Source organism: Lynx canadensis, chromosome D1, assembly GCF_007474595.2.
Source record: "Lynx canadensis isolate LIC74 chromosome D1, mLynCan4.pri.v2, whole genome shotgun sequence".
Taxonomy (NCBI): Eukaryota; Metazoa; Chordata; class Mammalia; order Carnivora; family Felidae; genus Lynx; species Lynx canadensis.
Genome location: NC_044312.2, coordinates 27,988,511 through 28,008,401, shown reverse-complemented (window position 1 = coordinate 28,008,401; position 19,891 = coordinate 27,988,511). Strand labels below are relative to the sequence as shown.

The 19,891-nt window shown below is 42.4% G+C and overlaps 1 protein-coding gene across 1 annotated transcript in view; it reads right to left on the bottom strand.

Annotated features, from left to right (window-relative positions):
- The window catches only part of NTM (neurotrimin), a 943,575-nt gene extending 924,648 nt beyond the window's left edge, over positions 1–18,927 (bottom strand). The window contains exon 1 of the mRNA XM_030333144.1: positions 18,634–18,927. Within this exon, the coding sequence (XP_030189004.1) occupies positions 18,634–18,715 (82 nt within the window). The 5' untranslated portion in view covers positions 18,716–18,927. The remainder of the gene's footprint in view (positions 1–18,633) is intronic.
- Positions 18,928–19,891: the final 964 nt, after the last annotated feature.

Here is a 19,891-nt window from a genome sequence, read left to right as displayed (position 1 = left end):
CAGAGGGCGCGTGTGTCAGAGATGCTGGGTGGGATAGGGCAACGAATATAGGCTTAGGAAACATCCAGATCTGGGAAAGTTGATCTTTCTGAGCCAAAATTTTCTCAGCAATAAAATATCTACAACACCTAGCTCACAAGGTTGTAGAAAGGATTAAATAAAATATCACACATAAAACATTTACCAGTGCCTGGCACTGAGTACTAGTACATGTTTAATAAATGTTAAATTTCTTTCCTTGCAGCCCCATAGCCCTGTGAGGAGAACAGGACAGAGCAGGTCAGCACAAAATTGCTCAGGGATCTGGATCCAGCCGGGGGTGCACTCACATAGGAGCCCACTTAAGAATCCTGAGTATTACCTGGCACTTATAGCATCCAGGTGATCAGACTGGCCAGTGGTTGTCAAATGTTAATGAGCATCAGAATCACCAGGAGGGTTTCTTAATACACAGACTGCTGAGCCTCATTTCAGACTTTCTAAAGGTCTATAGGCCTGGGGTGGGGCCCTGAGGTGGGATGTGAGAATCTGCATTCCTGCTAAATTCCCAGGTGATATTAATGCATCTGGTCTGGGACCACATTTTGAGACACAGAGGTAGGCATATAAACTTAACTGTCTCAGGAAGCAGTGAAGCACCACCTTCTAACCAGTGCCTTCCAGATAGACAAGTCCTTCCCCACCCCCGACTCACCCCCACCCCTCAAACCAGTATAAGAGTACAAATTCTGAAGCAAACCACTGAAGGCTAGTTAATTCATTCCCCAGGTCTACATCACTGGCCAGGCAGGAGAGGCAAGTGCTGAGGTTTATTTTCTGGCTTGCTGCAATGTGTAGCCATGGCAAGTGCCTCAAGTGCTCAGATGGATCCCCTTCGTCCCCCACAAAGTTCTCTCCGTTGCACGTAGGATTCCAGGTCCCAAAGCTCTGGTCTACCCTCACCCTTCTAGTTTCTCCTTCTCTGGGCCCTTCTCTTGGATACTTCTCTGTTATATTTGGATTAACAGCAAATCTCTTTTGATTACTCACTCTCTGTTGAAACAGACAACCTGTTGCCACGTGTTTGATTACTGAATCCCAGGGGAGATCCTATTTGCAATGCAGCCAGTTACAGTACACTTGGCATTGCACACAGTCATTGAGCTGCTAATTCATTGTCTAAGAAGTTGCTTTTCAGTTTCTGATTTTTCAATAATAGGCTTCTCACGAAGCCCTTAAGCTTCGGAAATAAGCCAAAAACTGCTTTTCCAGTCATTTACATAAACACAAGCGGATCAGGAGGGGGGAAAAATGGAATAGTTTTACATGTAATTCCTGGGGCTCTGGAGCCTCTGCAGATAGCATGTCAAGGCTGCAGGTCTGGAAAAGCACCGTGGGAAGTATGCCGGCTCGCAGAAAACCTGACACCAAGGCGAAAGATAAATCCTGAAATTTCTCCTGACGCCGAGCCTGCCGCTTTGCCGGGGCTGGACAGATATTCTGGGCGCCAGCAAATTGTTCTGTCAGCAAGGCGCTCCCTCGGCTGCATCTTGTTAGGGACTCTGTCACTCATTCGCCAGTCACAGCACCACAGCCCCACCTCTGAGGCAGTGTTCTGTCACCTGGGACAGGTAAGTGGTGTAGTAAACCTGCCCAGGAGACAGCGCCCCCAGGGAGGGAGCTCCATCTTCCTGAAGCTTGCTCCGCACTTCTTTTGTGGGGGATGTGGATTCAGGGTCTAGCCCTTATATAGGTGCTCTTTTCCTTACTTCAAGAGGTAGGAACTTTCTGGCATGTGAGCCACTTTCAACCACCATCTTGTTTCTTTCTCTATTTTATCACTCTCTGTCTCCCTCCCTCTCTTTCCCCCTCCCTCCCTCCCTCTTTTCAGATGTAGATTTTACAAACAATCCAATGATCCAGGAAGAACAGCCATTCTTTTTCTTCCCAGCCAAATCATATTCCTCTTCATTAAAAAGTAAATAGACTACTAAAACTTCCACCTTTTAAACACCTAATTCTGATCAGGCTATTTCCCTTACATAGCTAGTACTCAATGGACAAAAGGTAAAGGACCAGATAAAAACAGAATAAATGCAAGATGCCCGTTTAACTTTGAAATTCAGATCAACAGCAAATAATTTTTTAGTATAAGTATATGCTGTGATAATAAAAAAAAATGTTGCTTATCTGGAATTCAAATTTATTGAGTGTCTGGATTTTTATTTGCTAAATCTGGCAATCCTAGCAAAAGGTAATATTCAATTATTTATTTTATATATTTTCATTGCTTACATACCACCAAGCTTGCTCTGCCCTGATGTTTTTTCTTTTCCTAAGGTGGTTATATTCAAAAGAAACTGAAATCCCTCATATAAGGACAGAGAGGTGACTATCCTCTCCACCCCCAGCCCCCACCACTGACCTTTCTAGTCAGAGCTCCCTCCATCTGTGTTCACTACTTCTCTAAGTCAGTGGTTCTCCAAATTTAGCATCAATCACCTAAAGGGCTTATTAAAATGCACATAGCTATGTTCCAGAAAGCTCCAGACTTTCTGATTCAGGGACTACACTTGAACTGCCACAACTCTAAGGACATTATATAGAAATAAACTTCTTCTTTTCCTTGGGCAGACTAGTAACAAGGAAACTAATGAGTGGTTCACATGAAGGCTCAGTATAGAAATGATAGAGTAGTAGAGTGGGTATCACAACTCTGTCCTCCTTTTCAGCCTTTTAAATTCTTTTCCTGGTCTTGTTTATTCCATCACCCTCAATATTAAAACAAGTTAGTACAGTGTTGCACTGGGCTAATCCTATAGGAAGGATACTTGCAGTGTGTGCAAAGGCACTGTGCTGTGGTGGGGCATTAGTGTCCAGGGTCAGTGTCTGGGGTCAGTGGAGCAAAAGCAAGAGACAGAGCCTGAACAGAGACAGGGCAGACAGGCAGGAGAGGAGGGACAGATACAGGTCATCCAGAGGCCTACCTCTGAACTGAACTGGTGAGTGATTATAGGAGAAAGAGTGGTCCAGGTGGTGGTGGTGGTGGGGGTGTGTGTGGGGGACACAGTGAGGGGGACTGAGAGGGAATTGAAGTCCCCAGTAAATGAGCTGCTCAAAAACCCCATAAAAATGTTGGCTTCTACTTTTCTGATAAGTATTGAGTACCAGGTTTCACAAACATAATTCAGTGAAAACATGGAAACTACATTCCAAGGAAGTTTAAATATCCTATTTTATGGACGAGGAAAATAAAGGCTCTGGGAAAAACTCAATATCAAAGGTCACAGTTGATGATAGAGTTCAGTTGAGAAAGAATATTCTGACTAATGTACAGATCAAGAAATATAATTTATGTGGTTATGCTCTGCAAGCTGTAAATGTAAAACTCTGTGTAATTCCTTTCAGGGTTAACTCAAGAAAGGAGTTGGAGATGAGCCCATGTTTGAGAGATGGTCTGCTACCATCTCCTACATGGCAGGACCAGAACCATAAACAGAAATGGAAAAATAGGGTAGGAGTTGATCATATTGTATCTGAAAATCAGGGAGGAGAGAAAGCCATGAGGAAAGGAGGGTTATTACATAGGAGGGTTTTGCCCATTACACAGGTCACTGTTTTTGTCCTTTTCTGCTTTCTGGAAAACACAACATACAGATTTATGGACATGTATGTGAACATGTACACACATGTGTGCAAACACACCTCTTGGCTGATTTATGCTCAGAGAAAATCAAAGTCATTGAATGCAGACACCTCCAACTTCCTGCAGCCAAGCTGAGAAGTTTGGCTGTATCCCTACTGCACAAGGACAGCTGATTCTCCCTCTTTTTGCATTTTTCTTTATCTGAGTAAGTTATATGCAACATAAAAGAAACCATTTTATACATTTGAAATGCACAATGCAGTGGCATTAATACATTCACAGTGTTGTGCAGCCATCATTACCATCCATCTCCCCAACTTCTTCATCATCCCAAACAGAACCTTTACCCATCGGATAATAACTCCTTCCTTCCTCCCCTCAGCCACTGGAAACTTTTAGTTTCTGTATCTATGAATTTGTCTTTCATAAGTACCTCATATTCTTCTTCCATCCTTCTTGGGGGGAGATCTAACATTCCCTCCTGTCATACAAAATGCTAATTGTCTCTTAACATCCATCCTCCCCTCCTGCCATGATAATAAGCCCCTGAATTTGTCTGGGCATGTGGTCATCCAAAGTGGATGATGCATTTCCTACACTCCCTTGCATCTGAAAGAAGCAGTGTAACCAAGTTCTGTCCAAAGGCATGAAATGGAGAGTGCCATGTGAGGGCTTCCAGGAAGGAACCTTCTTTGGGAGATAGTACACTAGAGCATTCTGTCTCTTCTTCCTCTCCTCTTTCGTCCCACTGCCTGGCACACAGATGCTGCCATCTTAGACAGAAGGTCAAAACCATGTACAATAGATCCAAGCCACAGAAAGGGCTGGGTCTCTCAGCTTAGAAAACATGACACCAGCCATGAACAAAGTGGAGTGTTTCTGTGGCCACAGAGAAAAACTTCTATCTTATTTAAATCACTTTTACTGTGTAGTTTCTGTCATTTTCAGTTGAATCCAATCATAATGGGAATTCTCAAATAAGTTTCTCCTTCCTTACTTTATATAGTCATGCAATTTTTCTTTCTCCTTGTCTTCATGACTCATTCTTTTACTGGTGCTCAAGATTCACCACTCCTCCTACCCTTTCATATTCCCTAACAGACCTCACTTGGTCAGCCATCTCCTAGATCTTCCTTTCATCCTTCCCTTTACTATCCCCTGCCCTTCAGCATTCAAAGAGGTCTTTCCCCTCTTACAAAAGCCACATCTTCTCCAACTGCAATTCCTCTTTATCTCCCTATTTCCTCCCTCTTTTTTTAAACAATAATAACAACACAAAAACTTTTTTGAAATAATTGCTCACATTTTCTATATCCTCACCTTACTTTTATTCCCTACACTAGGGCTCAACCCCATGAAACTGTTTTCCCAAGGGCATAGAAGATATTTTTGTCGCTAAGTATAATCTCATTTGATCCTCAGCAGCATTTGGCACTATCATTGTTCCTGTCTTCTCCAAATACACATCATTTGACCTTGGTGCATCACACTTTCCTGGATTTTCTTGTATGTTTTTGGTCACTTCTTGTCAATTATCTTCCCAAGATTTCTTCTCTTCCCAAACTTTAAATACTAGTTATCTAGTATATACTCTGTACTCTCTTTCTGGGTCATTATTTGTATCTATGTTGTACACCATCTTTGTTGAAGGTTAGAGATCTCTCCAGAGTTCCAGATTGATGTAGTTAACTTCTTATTGGATAACACCTTGAAAATGCCCATTAGGCATCTTCAAACCCATCATGACCCAAACTGCATTTATCACCATCTCCTTAAAATCCACCTGAACATCACTTACCCCCAAACTAGAAGTTTTCTTTCACTTTCCTTTATCACTTGCCATCCTCTTTCCTTTCCATATCCAAGTTATAACAATTCAACCTCCATAATTCTTGAATACTCCTGTATCTCCCCATCTCTGCAGCACTCACCCTGGTTGCTGATTGGGTGCAACATCCTCTAGAAGGTTACCTTGCCTCTAGTCTTGCCCCCTTTTTAATTCATTTTCCACACTGTCACTAGAACAACATTGTAAGATTTTTTAAAGCATGTTAACATTTTTAAATAACTCAAATAATGTTATTTAATAATTAAAACTGCAAATCATCATTTTACTATCTGACATGCAACCTTCAATACTTGTCTCTCAATATAAAATCTTTAATAAGAAACATATGCCATTCAAGCTCTGACTTCTGCCTACATCTCTCCCTATAAATCTTGTCTATCTTCATCCCTTCTTCCCCATTCCCTAAAGCCCCCAAATCACACAAACACAGTCCATCTAGCCAGACTGGTATTGGATTCCTGGATTCCTACCATGGTCTCCTTTCTCTAGGCTCTGACATATGCAGTCTCCTATACTTGTAGCATTTATCTTTCCTCTTACCTGGTTAAATATTGTCAACTTTGTGTCTCAGCTTTCATATATCTTCCTTCTAGAAGACTTTTCTGACCCAAAAAGTCTTCTAGATGATGCCATAGCAAACAACATTTGCTTTTATCTCAGTACTTACTATGTCGTATTGAATTGTCTACTTCCTTGAGTGTAAGAACTATGTTTTGTTGTTGTTTTTGGCTAAGATACAGAAGGGTATGAATAAATCATTCTGGAGTGGGTAAAATATAATATAAGTAAGAACTTGGCTATGCCATTGAGTCTATTATTGAAATATGAATGTAATGAAGAACTTTGCCATACCCTTGGGTCTATTATGTTGCTTTTTTTTTTTTAAATCATTCGTCTTCATGATGTGGAGATTACATGTCTATATCATTTAAGGATGACACAAAGCTGATGGTGACAGCTCATCGGAATCCAAAAATAATCAAAGTGAATTTAAATACAGGACACAAGGTGCAGTAAAATTTCAAAAACTTAGAAGAAAAATTTAAAGAAAATTACCTATAAGCAAGAATAGGAGAGGTCTTACATAATAGCATTTTTTTGTGTGTGTGAGAGGAATGAGTACAACATCAATATGAACCAAGAGTGTGGTATCTGAAAGAGAGAGAGAGAGAGAGACAGAGAGAGAATAGGGACGCCTGGGTGGCTCAGTCAGTTAAGTGTCCTACTCGTAATCATGAGTGTCCTAGCTCAGGTCATGATCTCATGGTTCATGAGTTCAAGCCCTGCATCCGGCTGTCTGCTCTCAGCAGAAAGCTCACTTTGAATCCTCTGTCATTCTCTCTCTCTGCCCCTATTGCTCTCTCTCTCTCTTTCTCTCTGTCTCTCAAAAAATAAATAAATAAATAAATAAATAAATAAATTAGCATTGTGAGTTCAAGCCCCGCGTCGGGTTCTGTGCTGACAGCTCAGACCCTGGAGCCTGTTTCAGATTCTGTGTCTCCCTCCCCCATTCATGTTCTGTCTCTCTCTGTCTCAAAAATAAATAAATGTTAAAAGAATTAAAAATAAATAAATAAATATTAAAAAAGAAAAAATAATACAATAATAAAGTGAACCTATATAACCATATGGTCCAAAATGTGGTAGGTAAGAGTCCATGACTCACTTATCAATCAAACTACATCTAGAAGAGTTTGGTAATGCATTTTAGTGAATCATTATCAAACTAGAGCATGTCCAGAAGATAAGGATCAGGATGATTAATGGTTTAAAATCATGCCATACAATAATCATAAGAAGGAACTAAGAATGTCAAGATAAGTAGTATTCATGATAGGCATCTTTTAGAAAGAGGATCACACAATATTAGTTATGTTTTTGAATAGTTCTAATTGGCAGAAGTTAGAAAGAGACAAATTTTTGCTCCACATAGATTCATTAGGATTATATTCATCTACAAGTAATAGAAACCTAATTAAATAAGTTTTTTTTTTTTTTTCTCATATGTGATAGTAAGTATGGAAACATGTTTTCCAGTGCTGGTACAACTGCTATGTCATCTTGAACCCAAGGTCCTTTTATTAGATTTAGCCATATGAAATTGCCTTATACTCAATTATTTTTGATTTACCAAAACAGCCAAGTCCATTTAGTTTAACCTAAATTCTTCCTTCTTTGCCATTCTTGATATGTGTTGTTTGTCTGCCTTTTTACAGGCTCTCTCCTGGAACTCTAGGTAGTATGCCATTTTCTCCGTCAAGAGGAAGGGGCAATGGCATGGTTTATAAAACACAGTCTCCCTGAGTACAATCCTCAAAACCCCAACCAAACTTGTGCTTTTATTGCATTAATCTGAACTGCATTGCATGACCATACTGAGCTACAAGGGAATTTTTGTGGTGAATAGTTTGAATGGGCACATTGCTGCCTGCAACAAATTTAGAGCACTGTTTATACAGAGAAAGGATAATAATTGATTTTGAGGAGATATCAAAAGTGTTTGCCAGAATAGTGTTTTCCAAAGAGTTTATCAACTATGAAAAGGAATACTAATATCATTTATTCTCAGTTGTATCTGCACAATAGAATAATCTGTACTTATTTCAAGGTAGAGGTGACTTTGTCCTATACTAACCTATACAATGGGTATTTTTGGAGGTCATCCCTGGGCACCTGCTTATAATAATCCCCACAGGTGATTTTGATAGACAGCCAGAACTGGGGAGCACAACTCATGTGGTTAGTGTCTGATTACTGGGAATATCTGGAATGGTTGGGCAGCAGTTGATGAACATCATTCAGATGGGATTTGATGCCTTGAGTGGGAGACTGAGAAAATTCCATAATTTCTCACAACTCTAGGAGTCTGTGAAAAAGCTTTTGCATTTGATGAGTAAATTATTTTGGCCTTGACAAGGCTTTGGCAGTGCAAGGAAGTAATGGAAAAAAATGGTGATAGGGCATTTAGATCCTTCTATTAAGAAGTGTTAGGGAGAAAGGAAGGAGAAATATAGAACAATCAATTAATTCTTATTTGTTTTAAAAATTAGCACAATGGTTTATCCAACTGCAGATGTCTATACATCACTGGTTGCATTGAGAAAAAAAAAAAAAGCTGTCAATTAACCTTTTTCATGCCTGGGCCAGGTTTCATCTTGACTGTTTAGGAGGAAAGTCAAATGCCCTGGTGGACAATTTTGTGTGAAAGGGAAAAAGTAGATTTGAAGAAGCAGATAAGAAACACTTGACCACCTCATCTTCTCCAACTAAATACAATCCATCCAGTCACTTTCCTCTTTTCTTAGATCCAAACTTCCTTTGCCTGTGTGTCTCCCCATGATGCCGACATAGGTTCAGATAGCCATCCCATCCTCCACTCATCTGATCTATTGACCACTAGAGTGACTATTTTCTGCTCTGGGGTAAGTTTAGTCATAAATACTGAGCTCATCTACCACTACCCAGGTGCCTACAACATATGGTTTATGAGTATCACCAGGAGATATTGCTAATATATGGGATTACAGATTCAAAGTCCCCAAAAGATCTTGTCAGAAAGAAAGTATCAGTTGAATCTAATAAGATAACTTCAGAAAGGGTAAGTTCTGAGATCGGGTTATTGTGCACATCGTAAAACACCACAAGCATAGGAGAAGGAAGGTTTGAATTAACAACAGCTCAACAGAAGTTGACAGTATCATATGGCTCCTAAAACTTAAGGGAATCTCATGCTGTTTTCCCTCTCTCTCCTTCTCTCTATCTTCTTTCTAGCTGTAAGTTCTGAGTATTTGATTTGTGCTAAGTGTTGTGCTCGGTGCCCTAGGAACATAAAGATCAATAAAGCAGTACCTGACCTCTAGGAGCTCAGAGTCTGGTAAAGGAAGATAGACATGTAAGCATGTACCTATGCCATGTGTGGTGGATGTTAAGTATAGAGGTAAGTACAGGAGAAATGGAAGTATAGATGACAAAATAAGAGACTGCCGAGGAATGCTGAGCTGGAATTTTTCTTGAATTGTAAGTTTTAGATGAGGGCAGCACTCAGCAGAGGGAGCAGTGTGCACACATGCTGTGCGGAAGAAGTCCTCAAGCAGTCCGTGGAACAGGAACAGGATTGCAAAGGATTAGGAGAGGCTGGCAAACCCAGGCCAGACCTAGAGGGTTTACACTACCTTGCCAAAGGGCTGAGATTTCATCCCTTTTGGGTTGGAGTGAGGAGGGGCCATATTCTATAATATTTTGGACTACTCAAAGCACACTGGGATAAGAATACTTTAAAAACAATATAGAATAACCCAGAAGAACTTTGGATAAAAGCAATCAGCACCCTTTCTATGGATGATAAGATAGAAACTAGGAGAAAATCTTGCTATATTTAGCCCAGTGGAGGGAAAATTTGAGGGAGAAGGGAACACAATTTTTTTGAAATATTTAAAGTAAATTCATGTTGAAGAAGGATTAGACTTGTCCTGTGAGTAGTAGTATTTGTATCAATCATAATACTATTAAGTAATACTTCTTGAGAACTTACAGTGTGCTAGGCAGTGTTCCAAGCACTTTATCTGCAGTAACTTATTTAATCCTCATAACAGCCTTAAAGCTAAGTCCCATAATTATCTCCATTTTGTAGAAGAGGCAACAGAATCACAGAAGTTGACTATATTGTTTAAGGTTTCAAACTAGGAAGTGGAAGAGCCAGGGTTTGGACCCAGGAAATCCAGCCACTATATTATAATGTCTCTCTAGACCTAGAGAAAATGTCTAAATCTGTAAGAAGACAGATTCTCCCTCTCCTTTGTCTTCTTCCTCTTCCTGTCTTCCTGAAATCTAATGGTCAGGCACAATAATCTAGAAAGATGTATGTTCCCCCTTATTGGAGACAGAAGCTAGGGGACCACTGCAGCTCCACTATTGAGGTATCAAAGTTCAAAGAGAGAGATTGAAATAAGTCATCTTGAAAGTTCCTCTGGGCTTGAGCTGGTTGTGACTCTGGGATTGGATGACATAGCAGTGTGAACACTTTAGGGAGGTAGCCGTGTACTTTGTGAGTTACCCAGAGACTGCCCTTGGCACACATTTGCATGGTAGCTCTGTTCCCCATGTGCCTCTGAGCCTGCTGACTCCATAAAAAAAACAGGCAAGTTTTCACTCATGTATGCACAGCAAGAGCCAACCTGACTTGGGGAGTGGAACCAGCATCACTTCTGCCTAACACACTAACAGCAATTTTGCCATTGAGGTTCTTGGCATCGAGCCTTTGTTGCTCATGAGAAGGAGAGCAATGGAAGCAACACTGCTGGCTAACTGACTTGGGGAAGAGACTGGACCCTGAGCAGAAGAGAAATATGAAAATCTTCACACTAAAGAATGGAGATTCTTCCAAGGTTCACCATCGCTTAGCACTCTCTAAATCCAGCTCTAACACGTTCTTTCTTGACCCACATACAAGTGGCTCCTAATTCTCTTATAAGATGGATTGGTTAAAGAATCCTTATCATTCCTGGATTCCTCTATGAGGGAAATGCTGTGACTAGTTAATCCTTTTCTCCCATCCTAAGGATGCCTTATAAAGAAATACATACATATATAGATATGTGATAAAATATATATGATATAGCATGTAGTGTTTGCATTGCACACACACCATTCACACATTCTGACTTTGGTCACCTGTCTGTGACTATGTCTATATTCTTAGCTCCTTGCAAGCAGAAACTGCTTCGGAATACTTTCTTCTAGCATCACTACTTTTCAAGTGCTATATCAAAAAGACTATTTGCAAAATTGCAAAGTGTTGAACTTGAAATGAAACTTGAAAATATTTTAGACCAAATTCTTTATTTTAGAGATGTGGAAACTGAGGCTCATATAAAGGATGTGTCTTACCCAACATCATAGAACTTTTCAGATGACTTTAGAGGTCCAATGCTTAAATCTGACCACATATTAGAACCTCTTGCAGGGCTCTAAAAAGATTGATGATTAACATCTGATTTTATTGGTCTGTGATAGGGTTCAGTCATTGGTATTATTATAAAGCTCCTCAGGCAATTTGATACACCAAGTTTGAGAACCATTGGCCTAGAAAATGTAAATATTGCAAATCCCCTGATGACCTTTCAGTCTCAGAGATCAGGTCAGGAGATGTAGAACTGACTGCTTGACTTGGAAGACTCAGGATCCATGTGAAAGTTATCTGTTCTCTATGTGAGGAAAGATAAGAACAATCACGACCACCTCTATGAAAATGCAGATAGAAGCAGGCAGGTAAGCAATCATCCTGAGAATTCAGCAGGCAGATTGTACACAGTTTGAGCATAAGAAAAGCCATTTTCGCTCTGGGTACATATGACTGGAAACACAAGTTGATGGATTAGAAGAAGACCCGTGTCTCAACTGTAGTGTACAACCAGAGGAGAACAAATAAAGCATGATGAATTTTTATTATTCCAGAAACCCTAAGTTAGGGTGACATGGGTGGGTAGCAAATAAAAGGGTTCTCAGAAGGGAGATTATCTTAGATATTCCCTGAGTTATGAATCCCTCTAAGAGGTCCCCCTGCATAACATTTGCCTCATCCAGACTAACTGCCAGAGGCAAATCCTTCCCTGATCTGTCTGATATAAGTATCTCCCCCACTCCCCTTACCTCTAATTCTGTGCAGAAAGCAAGGCAAAAAGGAGGTGGATAAGCTACCAGACAGGGTGGCATTGTGCCAAGAATCAACTAATAACTTGAATGACAAAAGACAATTGTCACAAAGCCAACTAACTTAAATCAGCTTTCATCATCCACATACTAACTGAGGGCACATCAAATATCTATGAGTTCCTTCTTGGCAGAAGACAGCATGGAGTGGTAAAGGCAGCACCTCTTATTTATTATTAACACAGAACTACAGTTGTGAGTCCTCTCCCAGTTCTCCCGACGTAAAACAAGGATCAAAGGTTAGTTGCTTTCTTGCCACCCATTTCCATGAGAAACCAAAAGCTGTGTCTTTCATTCTTCCCTCTTGCTTCTGGCACTCCTGTTGGTGCTTTTGAATGCTATTAAAAAGGATGGAAAACCAAGCCAAATCTTAGAAATTCTACTCTGTCTTTGGTTTCATCCTTGAGTTTGTTTTAGTCACTGATGCATTTATTCCCACCACCTACCACCTACAACTACAACATAGTGGGCACTCAATAAACACTTGCAGGGTGATTGAACCAATGAACACATACACAGCTATGGTCTGTGTTGGGTTAGTGTTTGGTGACACCACCAAGACAAAGCAAGGGCAGCACCTCCAGAGAGTTAATCTGAATGAGCCTTTGAAGCCAAAACCAACCAATCCTTTGAACATTCTTTTATTACTATGAAGGCAATACGCTTAGAGAAGAAAAAAAAATGAAATTTAGTAACCTAAGATGTCCTTAGTAACAGTGCTAAAGAATGTGTTTTCCAATATTTGATTTCTTAGCTTGACAGTCTCTCTTGAAATATTCGCTTCTCGGCAACGAAAATGTGAATCTTTGTTGGTTTGTTTTGCAGTTTGCAAATGACTTACAGAGTTCTTCTGGCAGGGTTTCTGTTTTTCTTCTTGCAAATAAACAAAAGGCCATCTCTCTAGTATGACTTAAGTGGGGGAGTATCTGTGCTCTGTCATTGTTTTGGAAGGAGGAAAGAAGAAGAGGAAAGGAGGGGGAAGTAGAAAGAAAAATGAGGAAAATTGTAACAGGCAGGGAACAGACGCTGAGCAAAACGTGGGAAAGTGACAGAGGTAAATTGGATATGGAAAATTAGAGTGTCGGGGATATCAAATAACTGAGGACTCTGTGATCAATGGGGTCCCAGGTACTCTTGCTGGGGAAGCCTGAACTAGCCCACCAGTTCATCTGTCCCCCCTTCCCCCTGCTGCACTGCATCATCTGGGCTCCTTGCGGACTGGGAAGACAGACTTTCCCTCCTTCTCCTGGGCAAGCCTGCATGAAGCAGAGCAACCCCTGCCAGCATGACCTAGATCTGTCAACTGATCAATTATTGTTCCCATAGAGGAGAAGGAAAAATGAAAGGAAGAAAGAAAAAGGGAAATAGAGAAAAAAGAGAAAAGGGGAAGAGAGGGCAGAAAGAGGGTGGGAGAGATGGGGAGAGGAAGAATGAGAAGGAAGGTGGATGTACACATAGATGTTTTAAGTTTAAGCAGTGATAGCATGAGTAGACTTAATCTAGGAGGTTGCATAAATAAATACAGAGATGCAGAAAATAAAACATAGAGTTCTCAGAGATTATTGAGCAAAATCATAGAGCAGAGGATTGAGTCCTCTTCTACCCACTTTTTCCAATCCAGACAGAACTGTCTTTACCCTCTAAAACTCTTAGCTCCAGATATCTTCTCCCTGTTCTCCCCCTCTCTGCCATCTGCCCAGCCAGCGTTGCACCTCCTTGAAGAAGTCTCCTTTTACAGGTGGATGGCCAGCATGCTCTTTCCCACTGTGGTTGCTAATGGAAGGGAATGGAAGCATCCACCACCAGAGGAGGATGGCAATGGCGCCACCAGACCCCATCTGGCCTGTATGCCATTGATTACCTTATTTTTGCCTGTTTTCATCTTTTATGTTTAATTTGTTTTATTGAATTTCAAATGACTGTAGACATAAAGTAAACATTTAACAAGCCAATAGAGCAGAAAGGAAGTAAACTGCATAAATACAACCGGTCTCAGCATGCAGTTCCACTTAGCACCACATGTTTGGAGTGTTACAAGCATTAATGAGTCCTTACAACACCCAGGGGAGTTGCTCCCCAGCCTGGCAGGCAGGTGGGGAGACAGGCTCACAGAGGGAAAGATTTTCCCCTACAGAAGACATAGAGAACTTTGAGCTCAGATGTACATGCTCCCCACCGAGCCTCACACAGGCCTCCAGAACTGGCATGAAACCTGGAAGGCATGCTCATTAGAGTGTTTGAAGAGTCTGTAGGGCCTCTGCTGAGGTTAGATGTAAAGCAAAGTTTGTTTGCATTCTTGGCATTCTAGTTGGTGGGCAGGACGGAGCAGGCCATGAACTACAAAGCAAAACAAACAAACAAAAACAAACTAGAACAGAGCCAAATCCCAGATGTGATGGTCCCACCCAAAGTGTGTTCATCATGAGTAGGCAGTGACGAGCGCTGTGAATTGTTCCAGCATGTGTTTCCTGTACATGCCAGAATCATGTGTCTCATAGTGATGCAGAAATGTTATCAGTTCTTAGGCTTTTAGGAGGGATCACTGCATCCCAATGGATAAGCTGTGGCTGAAGACAACACCAGTTTGTTTGGGCCATCTGTGACAAGTAGCTTGTCCCAGCCCAGGTCACCATGACTCTGGGCAACCAGATTGCAGGCGTGTAGAGGACAGAGCCCCGGGAACTGCTGGAAGATATTCCAGAGTGGAGCAGGAAAGCAGAGGCACAGCTCAGCATTCTAGGAGAGGCTTACTGAGAGAAAACAGAAGTCAGGGGCTAGGCATCCAGCTCATAAGAAGGCATTCTTGGCCTTATATTTGGCTTTAAAAGTGTCAAAAAAGGAGGGCCTACCACCAGGACTAGGCTTTGCACTTGGTAACTAAAGCTGCTAAGAACGGTCTTCATGCAGCAAGGCCTGCTGGTCACTGCTTGGACTCTCCAGTCACCCTTGATCAAATGCTTAGAGGTCCATCACTGAATATGAAGGATGAAGGTGAGCTGCGTTTGTTGTGCTGTGCACGACTTGCCTCTAACTTGCCCTGAGCTGGCAGCTCCAGGGTCTACTTTGTTACTTTGTGAGATTCCTCTGTCTCTTTCCCCTGACCTTTTTTTTTTTTCCTTTTCAATGGCCCACAGTACTTACATCAGGCCTAGGGTCCCCTCATCCTACACTGATTTTTCACGTTGCCTGTAAACATTGTTATGGTCTCATCTGCCTCCCTCACATTTCAGAAACATTACCCAACTCAGGCTGCTGCTGGCACCCAATGTTTCCTGTGAGTGGCAGGAAGCTGCCCCATCTGCCCACCTGAATGGGGTCCATGTCAATGGCGTCCGCCGAAGGAGAGCTTGAACTTAGCCCCAATCTCCTTTTCCTTCTACTCTGCCTGTTTGTCTCAAGTGGTCAGATTCAAGTTGATGTGGGACATGAGATGAGGGAAAATTTGAAAGGTAAGACAGGAATCCAGCTAAGCTCATTCGAAGGTGTTAAAGGGAGCATTAATCCTTCGAAGGAGAAATGGTTGGGTTTCTAGAAAGAGAAGGGCTGCCTCACTACCAGACATTCCTTTCAGAGCCTCTCAGTGGCAGAAGGTGGGCGGTGTGCTGAAAAGGACAGCCGCCTAATCCGGCTTCCCCGCTCCTGTTCCCAGGAAAGAGGAGCTGCTGGCTAATAAACCCTGGTGAGTCTTAGGGCCAGAGCCCCAGGGCACTAATCACCCCCTCCCTCCTGCCCGGCACTAATCAGTGCTGATTCCCTTGGAAACTGCCCCCCCCCCACCGCTAAGCTGGATCATGGTTGCTGGTTGGGTTGGGGTGTGGGGAGGAAAGGGTCAGAAAGGATTCCATAAAATACCACTAGCCCTGGATACCTTTTTTAAGAAGGCAAGAAACCCAGGAAGTAGCAGCTCTAGGAAGAGCCAGCTTAAAACAAAAACAGAGAAGAAAAAATTGCCTTGGAATGTGTACTGCATTCTAACTAGTCCCACTGGGTCAATGCAATAGGGGTGGATTATTGCAGGCAAGACCTGGGCTGCCTCGGTAATTCTGTAAGTTTGATAAGAGATAGCTGGCAGACTCTAGCTTCTGTCCCCAGAGAGAGAAAACAGACATCACCTTTGCCTGTCCAACTGGCATGTGGTATAGGGGTCTTTGGGGGTTATTCTTCCTTAAAATTGGGCAGCCTGTTTTATTATGACACACTGAAACCTATTCAGAGCTGGCTCGAGGTGGACAGCACAAATAAGGCCATTATTCTCCTAAGGAAAGTCAAATTTGGTAGCATGCAAGGAGGTCTAAGATATGCCTCCCCCCATCACACAATCCCCACACCATGAGAGAAACAAGACCACAAAATCAGATTTCACCCTGGAGAATTTTGTGCCGCTACTTTCTGCTCATCTACTTAGGGATGATTCAAAGTATGAGCAAATATTATGCTTCCCTGCATTTATTTCTGATGAAAAAAAAAATCACGTATGCTAATTTATATGTAAATTCAGTATGGCTCTGGGGCTCCTGGCACGCTGCCAATGGGGCTGTTGATGGTGGAAGTTTGGCCATTGTCTCCGGTTTGATGTATAGATAGAAGAGACACAGACCTCAGGACAGATGGAAATTACTGAGGACTTGAGACCTTCCCCTTCTCTACCTGTGACCCTCCACTCTACCCTCTGCCTACTTAGTTTTCATTTCTGTTGTTAGCATGATAGAAGCTTGGCTCTGAACTCAGTTTCCCCACTGCACTAGTGTTGGGGTTTTGCTTTTACCAGGTGGGCCCCTATGAACCCAGAACAAGCAGGGGTGTGCACCCCCACCTCATGCACACACATGCATACACACATACATGTGCATACACACTGCTGCTGTTCCATATTACATAAGACAAGTCAGTCAAGGATGCCTCCAAGTTGGCTCCTTTACTCTTACACCCACCAATGCTCCTATGGGAAAGGAGAGAGATTCTGAGGCCAGTGCCCCTCTGAGGTTGAGCGCAGCAGATGACATCAAGGATATCCCTGCAAAATCAACCACTATGAACTTCCTTGCCATCTGATTCACACCCCTCCAGCACCCCCTTGCCTTCCTCCTTGAGCCCCAGCCAAGGGTACACATGCATTTGATTCTTCCCAGCCTGGTCCTCTCTGCCCACCTGGTGTGGGTCCGCATGATAACCACTGCAGCTTATGTCAAAGGGCCAGAGGCAACCCCCAAAGTCTACCCTCAGAGAGGGTCGGCAGGACCAGAAGTGGGGATAGGCAAGACTGTGAGAACTCCATATTGCGGTAGGAGAAGAGAACGAGGTGGGTGGGACTCCCCATGCTTTTTCACCTAGTGAGACTGAACTTTCCTCTGGGAATCAAGGCACAGGACTAAGCTTCTGCATGGGATCCTCTTTGCAAGCTCTGCTGGACCACCCAGGGAAAGTTTCTCTGCCTGTCTCAATCCTGATGAGTTCAAACACCTTTAATATGAAAGAGGTAAGTCAGACCCTCCAGAGGATAGGGGAGGGCGAGAGCAAGCAGGTGAACAGATAATACCGCTGCTGGAACGTCAGAGCTAGAACAGAGCGGGGGGCCACACAGTGCAGCAAATGGACTCAAGGTTGAAGCAGATTCCAAATGCACCCCAACGCAGCGTGACCAACATCAAACGGTACCCTGGGCCAGGGAGCAAGCCCACCCTCAACTGCTGCCCCCGGTGCCTGGGCTTCCCACCGCAGATAAATAAAAAGAAAATTAGCATTCGACTCTTATTGCCACTCTCCCTTCAACTTGGAAAATCTTTCCTGAATTTCAGATCCTCCTGAGTGTTCCCACTGCCTTTAATCGGCTTGTTATCCTCCCCCAACCCTGCTGCCCCCACCACAAACACACTCCCAAACACATTCAAAACTAATACAGTTGTCCACCTCTGCTGCAAATTGATTCATCCCTTCAAGCTGTATCTCTGACCAGAATCTTACAGGATGCACAGTTACCTGATTATTCTTAGCCTGCTTTTTTCAGTTTGCTCCTTTTTAGAAGCTTTGCAAGTTTACTGGCCGATATTTAAAGTTTCCTCTTGTAATTTCTTCCCAGTAACATAAGCAACACATTAGCAACCCCGATGTCCTCTGAATCTGTAATTTTCCCCTGCTTACATGCGTGCTCTGTTGTGTATGTGTGCAAGAATGTACATAAAGCCGGGGAGACCAGTACATAGCCACGCACCTAAACGGAGCACCAGACACATTTTACTTATGCATATACATTCCTCCATTCCGGTAGCAGCCAGAATCAAATCAATATTCTCACAGCCTGGTAGGGAGAATGAAGTCCCAGCCATGCTGTTTAAACGCTCTCTCCTCCACCTGCAAACCGTGCAGCAAGCCGACTCGGGGAGCCTGCGAATCATATAAAGCACACTGTACGATTCCTGAGTCTACTGTAGGCAAATCAATAGCAAGCTCTTACCTTGAAAGAGAAACAGAGCAGCCAGCCCCGTGAAGATTGCCCAAGAGATAGAATTGTGCATTTTTGCCTGGATGGTTTTCATGATTTTTTTTCTTCTTCTTTTTCTTCTTTTTTGTCAGGTTCGGTTTTTTCTTTCTTTCTTTCCTGACAGATTGCGTTGCTCTCAAGCTGTTGGAAGGAGATTTAAATCCACTGTTTTGCTGAAGGACACAACAAGAAAGCCGAGGGTGTGAGAGAGTGTGACTTCTCAGTAATTATCTCTACTCATACTCTGGCACTGAGACACATCGTACAATCTGGCCCTGGACAGCCCTCCTACAAGCTGCAATCATTGGTTCTAATCCAAGGATTGACAGAGCTACAACACACGCGCGCAGGCACACACACACACACACACACACACTCACTCAGGAATCATTTACTGGGCAAATCAGGCTAGCTGATTAAAGAGACAGGAGCCTGGAGAGAAGGAATGATAAATGCCACTTTGCCCCTTCTATATTACTTTCATTTTTTAAACTGACAGTCTCAGAGCCCCAAGCTTCAAAAAATCCCTTTCCTTCTGGCATTCCCTGGCCTCCTGAACTCAGATTCCCTGTGCACTAGAAAAATCCCATAGCCAGCAACGGCTTACAGGAAATTTTAAAGGGACATTTTCATGCTCGGCGAAACTTGCAAAGATGAGTCAAATTTCATTTGTTGGTACCTATTTTCCTCTCCAATGAAAATATCATTCAGTGACAGATTTCTCTCTCTCTCTCTCTCTCTCTCTCTCTCATCTTTCAGCTTTTCCCAATCAACCTCCTACTTAGTTGCTTTGAAAATAATAAATAACTTTCTATTTTCTTCTGCTGTCACTTCTGTGTCAGAATACCTGTATTACTCCTATTTTTCACTCACTTAATTTATTTCCCAAAGTCAGCCATGTGTATATGATACCATGAAAAAGGATGAGGCTTCTGAGATTGGAGAGCTGCAGTCTGAAGAAGGGGAACCCTCTCCAAAAGAGAACAAGAAATGAGTTTATTCTATATGTTGCAGCCAACCTACATTTATTAAAAAGAATAATATAAGGTTTGTGTCTCAAACTGCAGCAAGGTGGATTTAAGTCAGACATGCTGAAGGACTTTCTGAGTGGTTATAAAATGTCCTCAGAGAGTTGAAGGCATTCATCTCCTTGGTGATGGGTAAGAATAAAAATCAGACAGAAATATTCAAATGGGCACAATGACTTCTAGAGGGACTTTTCACTCTAACG